This window comes from Zea mays, chromosome 6 (genome assembly GCF_902167145.1).
Source record: "Zea mays cultivar B73 chromosome 6, Zm-B73-REFERENCE-NAM-5.0, whole genome shotgun sequence".
Classification (NCBI taxonomy): Eukaryota; Viridiplantae; Streptophyta; class Magnoliopsida; order Poales; family Poaceae; genus Zea; species Zea mays.
Window position 1 is genome coordinate 162,859,268 of NC_050101.1, and position 10,541 is coordinate 162,869,808.

The window sequence follows — 10,541 nt, forward strand, 5'->3', positions numbered from 1 at the left end:
CGAAGTGACGCCCGAGGCACAATGCAATTGCACAGGGTTAGTCCTCACAAATTCGCTGCTTTGTTTATGCATGCGATGGCCGGTACCCATCCTAATTTGCAATGCTTCTCTTGCAGACCAAAAAATACGCAGCCTCTTTAGATTGCCCAGTCTTTGAGACAACTGATGGCCATCACATTTTGCATGGTGAAGACGAAGTAGACCCATCTAATCTTCCGGGACCTCTAACCAGCCAATACCTGTGCTACAGGGAACACGTGCGTACAACCATGTTTGTTCAGCCATTACTTCAACAAAAAACAATATGGTGTTAGTGATGCTTATGTCGACACAGGTGGTAGATCTATAATGTCATTCCCTTCAGCGCTTGCCGCATCCAATAGGCGACGCCGGCGCAGTAGAGTACATCACATGGTACCTGACGAGCCATTGTCAACCATGCTTCCTTTGGAAAGGTCATATGTAGATGCTCTAAAAGGTGTGTATTATGCCCAACATTCCTGGTAACATTCTCCCTGCTTTGCTTTGGTGCTACCCTTTCTCTTCTTCCTGTGTAGATGCCTACCCTGAGAGGTCATACTACGGTGGACCTGAACACATATGCCCATACTGCCATGCTGTTTTCTGATTCCAAGAGCGTGTTAAAAACGATTCCTGCTCCACCTAGAGGAAAATTGTGTACAACCTTTGCTGCAAAGGAGGGAAAGTGAACCTAAAACCATTTGAGCGTCTGTCGCCTTTGCTTGCTAATCTTTTGAGATTTGATGGAGGTACTCGCTCGAGGCGTTTCTTGAGGCTTATCCGTTTCTACAATTCATTGTTTGGATTCACCTCTTTCGGTGTAGCTATTGACAAAACGATAAATAACGACACTACACCTTACATTTTCAAAATTAATGGGGTGGTGCACCATAAGATTGGCACCCTACTTCCACAACGTGGGACACAACCAAAATTTGCCCATCTGTACACATATGACACGGAACATGAGGCCCAGAATAGGCTAGGCATGTTTGAGACCGATAGTGGCGCTGGTGGCCAGCCAGACCCTGAAATGGCGTCTTCGTTGCTCGATATGCTGAATGAAAACAACTCGCTTGTCAAAGTGTTCCGATATGTGAGAGAGCGCCTTGAGCGTGAGGGTGATCAAAAGATAACACTCAGATTGCTAGGCTGCAACACACGCCATGATGTACAATACAACCTACCCTCAAATGGTGAGATCGCTGCCATTATAGTTGGCGACTACACGGCTGGGGAATACACATACGATGTTCTTGTGCATGATAGAGAGTGTGGCCTAAAATGTTTTTCATGCTTGCATCCAGCATACATGCCTTTGCAATACCCGTTGTTGTTTCCTTACGGTGAACATGGCTTCCATCTTGGTATTAGGTACTTTGGTGCTGATGATGTTGGTTCATCAAAACGAAAATATGTTACGATGCTTGAGTTTGTAAGGAGACACCTGCACTACAGATTGGACGATCTGAACCCATATACGTGTTACGGTAGATTAAGTGATCAAATAGATAACGTAGATAATGATGCTGCCCCTAGGTACCTTTTCGCTCATACCTCTAAGTTTTCCATGAACGCCTAGGCAAGAAAATATTTTTGTTTCAATTCCTGTCCTAGACTGATATGTCCTAGATTGTCTAATTGTAACTTTGTCCCCTTTTCAGCCCTACTAAAGATGCTTAGTCACAGAGGGGCACATGTCTTTTGGGCTCACAGTTGCAGCTGTTCGCTCTTTTGGATGATCGTTGTCTACTGCTTTTGTGTCCAAGCTGCTATGTACAGCTGCTTTCCGAAGGATATATGATACATGTTCATGTCCACATGCTCGATACAGATTGGCTCAAAGCAGACTTAACAAGGTATGCTGGTTTGATCTTATGCTACATACTTTGTCTATATCTGCACATTTTATGCGCCACACAATCGCAGTTCCACACCTTAGACTTTACATGATGAATCAACTATGTCTGCACATTTTGTTACATGTAATAAGTGTTAGACATCTCTACTAACACCGTCGTACACTTCTATTCTCAATTCATCTTGTCTTGTCGGTGTTCTATTGCTACGATTTATTTGTATTAATGGCTTACTCCAAAAAAAATTAAGTGTTGTGAATGTTTCTCACAACTGTGTTTCAAGTTACTACTAGATCATGGTTCGCCATCGATGCTATGCACAGGCCACACTAGATTTCTATGTTTGTTGACGTGAATGTGCTTCTCTCCCTTCATGTTTAAGCCTAAGCAGCTTGATGTGCTCGTGCCAAAAAGACTTTTTTAGAACTGCACAACAAACCAACGCCTACAACGCGCTTTGTGTACAATGATCATCTGCTTGTTGCACCATACATGTATAGTCTATGGAGCTGCAAACTGTTAGAGTTATGTATTGTTGTACTGAACACCGTTTTGCAACTGCATGTACACTGTCTTTTAGAGACAGTTGTGGAACCTGCGTCCGCGCCATATATATTATATTGTCGTATTGTATCCTACAATATGTTTGTGTTCCTACAACGTGTTCGTATTCCTACACTGTGTTTATATATGATGTATATGGTGCGCATCAGCCCTGTATACATATTGTCTTTGATCACCCTAACATATAATATATTTCGTACTGTCTAGGTCCTCGCCGTCGTGCAATCAACATGCCATTGATAGATCCGTACATCTGAATTTTGTCGTTTCTTTTTCTTACTGTATACAATATATTTTCTGATTTACTTGTGCATATATGCCTAATATAGCGTTCGATAGGGCGCGTCTTTTTTTAGTCACTTTAAATACCGAAGTGGATTTCAGTATCCCTCGACGATCCCCCAGTCCCCTCCCCTCACGGCTGCATGCCCGCATCCGGATTCCGGTCCATCCGGCAGCCAGACGCTGCCGCCGTAAATTCCCCTTCCGCGTCTGTCTGGCCGGTGGCCGCTGTGGTTTTGTAGGCTAGTGCGTGCCGTCCTCGGACCTCTCCTCTCGTCCTCCACCACCATGACTGAGGCCCAGTCTCCACTATCCGCCACCATGGCGAAGGAGGCCCAGTCGTCGCCGTCCGCCACCGTAGCGCAGGCGACGGCTCTGCCGCAGCTCGTATTATTCAACTCCTTGACGAAGAGGGAGGAGCCCTTCCAGCCCCGGGTGGAGGGGAAGGTAGGGATGTACGTCTGTGGCGTCACTCCCTACGACTTTAGCCACATCGGCCACGCGCGTGCCTACGTCGCCTTCGACGTCCTCTACAGGTAGCAATCCCAACATCCCTCGGATCTCGTGGCCCTTGTATTGGTGGTATACACGCAGTTAACCGGATCGGCTACTAGAGAGCTATGCGTTTGTGCTCTAAATTGTGTAGAGTAAGGATTTTGTTCTAGAATTGGGTGCTCTCTGGACTCCGGTCGTACTTGCTGCACACATGTTGGTGATTGCTCAATCAGTGCTCGCGATTGGGAAATATATTGTCTAGTAGCTTTGTCTCATTGTAGTGTTGTAGTAGTAGGTTGTGTGTTGTTGGTCAAGCTCAGTTTTGGATGTTCAACCTAGCTGGATCCGGGCCATGTTTAAACTCTATTAGTTGCTAGTTGCCTCTGGTACCTACATCTAAATAAATGTTTGATGGACTAATTGTTGCTGCAACTGATCAAGCATTTGAATTCTGCCCATGTTGTATTTTTCATTGGCATGAATTCTTTTGATGTACTCTATCCATCCCAAAATAAATCAACTTTAGAGCTGTTTTAAGTTTAATCAACTTTATAAAGAATAGTACCAACACCTATGACACCATAAGTACATATACTAAGAAAGTATGTTTTCATGGTGTATTCAATTATACTAATTTGGTGTAAAATGTTATTCATCTTTATATAGATTGGCCCACTTAAGATAGTTTGACTTTGGATGATTCTAGAATGTGATTCATTTTGGGCTGGAGGGAGGACATGCAACATGCCATGCCAATATGTGATCCTTTGTAACTCAGGAACACTTTAAGCAAGCTAATAGCGTGTTAGTACTACAGTTATGTGGTGCTGTTTTGAATTAAACCTACAATGGTCTGTATGCATTACATTAATATTCCAATACATTTGTCAAAATACTAGCTGATTTAAAGCATAATATTGAGCTATGTTGCTATGTTTGCTTCTGAATTTTGATAACATATTTACTCATAATAATATAATTGGTCTCACTTTCCTTATAGGTACCTGAAATTCTTGGGGTATGAAGTTGAATATGTCCGTAATTTCACGGATATCGACGACAAGGTAATAGTTTCTTCACACTATTTTAGAGTTACATTTTAGTAGTTGAGAAGGAAGGAGAACTTCTTGATGTATCAAAATGGAAGGAGAATGATCTTATTTGTGACTGTCATTTGTGGACTAATTTGTTTCTGAGTTCAACTATTCTTGTGTGTTCCTCTTAGCTGTAGTGTTATCAGTGCCATTTCACCCCAACAACAGTTCTTTTTCGCTGGCATTGTTCTTAGAGCAAACACCAGGATTTACAAAGTAGTTTTACTTTTTCCAGTGTGCTGCATGTTTAATACAACTGTTATTTTCCTTTCTCAATCTTTTGGCAGAAATTCAGTAAAATTATTTTCTTACCATTTTTGCAGATTATTAAGCGTGCAAATGAACGCGGTGAAACAGTTACAAGTTTGAGTAGCCGGTTTATCAATGAATTTCTTCTTGATATGACTGAGCTCCAGTGTTTACCTCCTACCTGTGAGCCACGTGTAACAGAGCACATTGAGCATATTATAGAGTTGATAACCAAGGTACAGTATTGCTGCGAGCTAAAAAAGGGGCAGACCCTATGCCGGAGGCTTTCACATGAGTGAGGTATAGGGAAGGGATAAACTGAGGTAAGTCTTCCCTCACAATTGCAGAGAGGCTTCTTCGAACCCGCAACATGGTGGGATAGCTCTCACCACTGCACCAGACCTGCCCTTAGTATTGTTGCGAACTAACTGATGAAAATATATGTTAGTTATTGCTTTCATGATACTTTGCAGCTTTTGTCAGGGGATGAGCTTAGTTATGGCCATCAGGGGCTATGACCCACCCTTGAAATTTGCATTCAACAATAGTTTTCTGTCTAATAGCCAGTTGCGGTTGAAGTCCTTTAGTAATTTTCCTGGTGCCCCCTGTCTTTGATTGGAAGCTCCACACTGGCTGTTGTAATCAAAATCAACTCTGATGATTACATTATTTGTCACCATTCAAACTAAACCCATTCTTTCACTCATCATATGTAGTTCCAGGTGTTAGACTGTGTGTGTGTGAGTGTGTGTGGGCCGGCACCACTGTTGGGCTGCCGGCCCATTAGGGTTAGGTTTGAGTCCCTATAAATATGTGTACCCATCTCCTATCAATATATCCACTTTATACTTCTACATGGTATCAGACTAGGGTTTTAGGTTTTTTTCCTCCTCTCTCCCAACCAGCAGCCGCCGTCGGCTCACCTCCCACAGCCGCCGCCACCATCTGAGCAGCCGCCGCCCCCGGGAGGCTCTTCCCTCCCGGGGCGGCAACTGCCCCCCGCGCCCGCTGCCACCTCCTCCCCGGCCTTGAACAGCCGCCGGACCTCCCTGCACTGGCCGCGCGCTCTCCCTCTCTCCTCCGTCTCCCAGCCGCCGCCACCGTGCCATGGGGCACGCGCCCCCCGACGGGCGCCCTGGCCACGCCGCCGCCAGCCGACCCCGCGCTCTGCCTCGTCTCCCCGACGCGCGAACCGCACCCGAGGCCGTGCCGCGAGGGGCCGCGAACCCGCACGCCGCCGCCGGGAGGACGCGCCCCCACGCCCGGGGCCGGCTGCGCCCGCGCCGCCCGTGGAGGACCGTGCCCACGCCGCCGTGCGGGGCCGTGCCGGGCAGCCGCCGACCCAGATCCGCCTCGGGCCCGCGCAACGCCTGCTCCGTCTCCTCTGCCCACCATCCTCCTCTCCAGCCGCCGGCTCCCAGCCATCCTAGGTCGGCGGCCGTCCGCCTGGGGGCTGCGCGCCCGTACGGGCTGTGGTGCCATGCGCAGCCGAGGCCGCTGCACCCGCGACAGGCAGCCGTGCCGCCGAGTCGGGGGCCGCGCGCCGGCGCTCGTGCCCCGAACAGCCGAGGGCGCCGCGGGCCCGGGCCGGGCAAGCGCAACGGCGTAGAGGGACTGCTTGCCCGCTCTCCCCGCCGCCGACCGAGGCTGCTGGGGCCTCGCTCTCGCGCCCCACGGCGCTGCCGGACTCCTCCAGCCGGACGAGCGGCGGCAGGACGCCCTCCGACACGAGCGGCGCCTCGGAGGCGGCGCCCGACCCCGCGACCTGGCACACGGCCGTGGCGGCCTTCTCCTGGACCGCGGGCGCTGACGCCGTGAGCAGCTGCACCAGCGCGGCGATGCTGGCGCGGCCGAGTGTCGCCAGCACGCCCCGCTCGTCCCTGCGCAGCGCCCCTTGCTTTCCTGCGCGCCCTGCGCGCGCCGCCCTCCTCATCGCGCTGGCCACCTACCTGACCGCGCTGGCACCAACTAGCACCAACCTTTCGAGCTTCTTCCGTCGCCGGCGCCGTCAACACCCCCTGCTAGGTCCGGGGCAGGCCCCTGCCCGGCTGGACACGCCCCGTCGCCCACCCCTTTCTCCGCCTTCGCTGGATCCGTCGCTGCCGCGGCCTTCCCGGCCGGATCCACGTTGTTGCGACCTTTCCGGCTCGATCCGCCGTCCCTTTGGCTGGATCGTGTCTTCCCGACTGGATCCGTCGCTGTCGTGGCCTTCCCGGCCGGATCTGTCGTTTCCCCTTCTATTCTGCCGCGGGCGCGGACACCATGACTGGCGCAGACGCGTGCGCTGCCGTCGGCCTCCCTGGCGGGACTTCTTGACGCCCGGACGACCGAAGAAGCAGGAAGGTCGGCCTGCCGGTGCCCTTTTGCTGTGTCGTCCTGCCGATCGTTGACGCTCGAACGTCGACCCCTCCCGAAGATCAGGCTTCTATTGTGTGTCTCCCGACCGCGACCACCTCGTCTTCGGCTACCTCAGCATCTAGTGGCTATCGTCTTCTTGGTGCGCACACCGGTCTCTACTCCAGCCGCAACATTCGCACCATCACGACGCTGCGACTGCGGGGGGGTTTCAACCCGTCGACTCCTACCTTCGGCCTCTACTCCAGTCTCATCGTGTGTGGTGCCCCCGTTGCGACTGCGGGGGGATGTTAGACTGTGTGTGTGTGAGTGTGTGTGGGCCGGCACCACTGTTGGGCTGCCGGCCCATTAGGGTTAGGGTTAGGTTTGAGTCCCTATAAATATGTGTACCCATCTCCTATCAATATATCCACTTTATACTTCTACACCAGGATATTGAACAGTCATGCATAACTTACTGTATTTAATCCTGATGGTACAAAAATTGTTCCTTCTATATTTTCTTATGTGAAAGACATGCCTAGCAACAGTGGTGAGAAGCCTTTCCAATGAGCCAAAGGTCCTGGGTTCGACACACTCTCTGCAAAATGCAGGAATAATGCTTGCCTCGATCATTCCTTCCCTAGACCCCACTCATGTGGGAGCCACCAACACTGGGTCTATCCCTTTTTTCTCTTTATATCTTCTTATGTCACATGTCTTTCCAATGTTGTCTATGTTTCTGGACAGATAATGGAGAATGACAAAGCCTATGCTATGGAAGGAGATGTTTACTTTTCAGTCGAAAGTTTTCCTGAATATCTCAGTTTATCTGGAAGAAAATTCGATCAAAATCAGGCAGGGGCACGGGTTGCTTTTGATACACGAAAGCGTAATCCTGCAGACTTTGCACTCTGGAAGGTAAGTTTGAAGTACTGATGTTCCTAGAGTTGATTTCACAAAACTACAACTACTTGTACCTAACTATCAAGAAACTACAACTTCTGGGTCAGTTTCACGGAACAACTACTTGTCACATCCAGGTCAACATGTGATTCCGAACATAGCTTTTTGTGGCTACAAGTGGGTCTATGCAAAATATTGTAGTTGTAGGTCTGTTAATTGAAACTGCGAGTTGTTGTAGTTTTGTGAAACTTTAGGCAAAAATAGCTGTAGTTTTGTGAAATAAACTCATATCTAGCAGTGTGGTCACTTTTTTCTTATACTTCATTAACCATGTTTCAGGCTGCAAAGGAGGGCGAACCTTTTTGGGATAGCCCTTGGGGCCGTGGAAGACCGGGATGGCATATTGAATGCAGCGCAATGAGTGCTCACTATTTAGGACATCTATTCGATATTCATGGTGGGGGGAAAGATTTGATTTTTCCTCATCATGAGAATGAGCTTGCACAAAGCCGAGCTGCTTATCCTGAGAGTGAGGTGAAGTGCTGGATGCATAATGGCTTTGTTAACAAGGATGATAAAAAAATGGCAAAATCAGATAATAACTTTTTCACGATTAGAGATGTAAGTGGTGAACACATGGCTCCTTTTTGTTTAGTCATCATGACTGGTTTCTACCTTTAGTTTTCCCTTCAGATCTCAAACTATTGCTTTCTTTAGTTCTTTGCATGGGTTTGAACTTTTAAGCTTTCTCTTGAGGTCATAACAGTTGTTTTTGTCCAGATCACTGCTCTTTACCATCCATTGGCTTTAAGATTTTTCTTGATGCGCACTCATTATAGATCAGATGTGAACCATTCTGATCAAGCACTTGAGATTGCATCTGATCGTGTCTATTACATTTTTCAGGTACTTGACTTACTTTAGGTTCAAATTATAGTCATTTTGTGACTTATTGGATTTAAATTTGAGCGTTAATTATCCTTTTGTCTTAATTCACTACACTTGCTTTTTTTTAGACTCTATATGACTGCGAGGAAGTATTAGCTACATATCGTGAAGAGGGTATTTCTCTCTCAGTGCCGTTCGAGGAGCAAAATCTGATTGATAAGCACCATTCAGAATTCTTGAAATATATGTCGAATGATCTTAAAACCACAGATGTTCTGGATCGTTGCTTCATGGAGCTGCTGAAGGCCATAAACAGCAGTTTGAATGATTTGAAGGTATGGTGGTCCCTTGTGCTTCCAAGTTCCAAGGTTTTAGTGTTTTGAAATCATTGGTGGCACTATCATTTTTTCTTGTCTATAACACCATTTCTACTTTCAGAAACTGCAACAGAAAATAGAACAGCAAAAGAAGAAACAGCAACAGCAGAAGAAGCAGCAACAGAAGCAACAGCAATTGCAAAAACAGCCAGAACATTATATTCAAGCTCTGATTGCACTGGAAATAGAACTTAAAAATAAACTGTCTATACTTGGTCTGATGCCATCTTCATCTTTGGCAGAGGTACTGAAGCCACTGTCTAGAAATAAAATAACTCTACTGTCTAGAAATGTATTTCTGTTTATGATGACCACCTACAGATTTAACGAGTAAACTGTTGGTCCAATAGGTACTGAAGCAATTGAAGGACAAAGCACTAAAGAGAGCGGGGCTGACTGAAGAAAAATTGCAAGAGCAGATTGAGCAGAGAAACGTTGCAAGGAAGAATAAACAGTTTGAGATATCTGATGGAATCAGGAAAAACCTTGCTACCAAGGGCATCGCCCTGATGGATGAACCTTCTGGTACAGTGTGGAGACCATGCGAACCAGAGGGGCCGCACCCACTCAACAAATGATGGTAAAATGAGATTTTTGCCTGAGGGCAGCTACACATTTTGAACTAACAAAATCACCATCTCTGGATGCAGTATTCTTCACTCAGGGGTAGGGGGTCCAGGTTGACTCGCCAGTCGCCAGTTGAAACTTGCATTTCTGGTTGTGTAAGAAGCAATGGACCCCATATATATACTTTACTCCTTGCGAGGTTTGAGTTTTGGTTTTGGATATAAGACTTGGCAATTCCATTTCAATGAAACAGATGAAATTTTGCTTGGTACTCTTCGCGTGTGTTAGTGGTTTAGTTTGTTGTGCACCGGTGGTGCTTGAGATGAAGTCATTGCTTTATTTTAAGGTAATGAAAACTGTTCTAGCAGAATTTGGTTAGCCCCCTCGGGTCATGAAAATGTCATCTTTTGGATGTTGAAACTAACTTGGCATAATAAACATGTAGTTAGACACTAATCATGATCACTAATTAAAGTAAATTAGTTTGACTAGAGCTTATGTTGATATCATTCAATCGGGTCTTTGAATATGAGGAAAAACATCATATGAATCAGGTCAGCAAACACATCATAGGCTTTAAATCATAACACAATAAACAAATCTATATCTATACTTAATATTATATAGCCAAAATCTCTGTCCCATTTTTTCTGTCTCGTCCATTTGTGCCGTGCAAGTTTTATTATCGCGTTTCTGTTTCATGCTTGTTGGTCTGGACCCTGCTCGGCCATCCGCGTTTCTGTTCCCTGCTCACTCGGTTGTTGGTCCGGCTCCACGGACTATGCTCGGCGGTGCGGTGCTTCTTTTTTCCTTCCATTACTCGACGTTTCCGTTTCATACTTGGTTGTTGGTCCGGAGTCCGGACTTTGTTTGGCCGTCCGCGTTTGTGTCTCCTATTTGCTCGG

At 47.1% G+C, this 10,541-nt stretch overlaps 1 protein-coding gene across 3 annotated transcripts; it reads left to right on the top strand.

Moving 5' to 3' along the window:
• The first annotated feature begins 2,837 nt into the window (after positions 1-2,837).
• Positions 2,838-10,014, top strand: LOC100280495 (uncharacterized). 3 transcript variants are annotated; one of them, NM_001407791.1, is made up of 10 exons: positions 2,838-3,262; positions 4,222-4,285; positions 4,639-4,800; positions 7,649-7,819; positions 8,144-8,425; positions 8,585-8,710; positions 8,821-8,866; positions 8,963-9,027; positions 9,131-9,313; positions 9,420-10,014. In NM_001407791.1, exons 1-10 carry the CDS (start codon positions 3,015-3,017, stop codon positions 9,645-9,647), a joined length of 1,575 nt encoding a protein of 524 aa, NP_001394720.1. In that variant the 5' UTR covers positions 2,838-3,014; the 3' UTR covers positions 9,648-10,014. The 3 variants fall into 3 exon arrangements, 2 of the variants coding, with proteins under 2 accessions (NP_001394720.1, NP_001146887.1); NM_001153415.2 differs by having other exon boundaries at positions 8,821-9,027; NR_176422.1 differs by lacking the exons at positions 7,649-7,819; positions 8,144-8,425; positions 8,585-8,710; ... (2 more) ...; positions 9,131-9,313; positions 9,420-10,014 and having other exon boundaries at positions 2,981-3,262; positions 4,639-5,739.
• The last annotated feature ends 527 nt before the right edge of the window (positions 10,015-10,541 follow it).

Excerpts from the sequence above, each read along its gene's own strand:
- LOC100280495 (NM_001153415.2), top strand. The coding sequence starts at position 3,015 with ATGACTGAGGCCCAGTCTCCACTATCCGCCACCATGGCGAAGGAGGCC. Across the intron at positions 3,263-4,221 it reads GCCTTCGACGTCCTCTACAG|GTACCTGAAATTCTTGGGGT; the intron begins GTAGCAATCCCA and ends CTTTCCTTATAG. Across the intron at positions 9,314-9,419 it reads CATCTTCATCTTTGGCAGAG|GTACTGAAGCAATTGAAGGA; the intron begins GTACTGAAGCCA and ends TTGGTCCAATAG.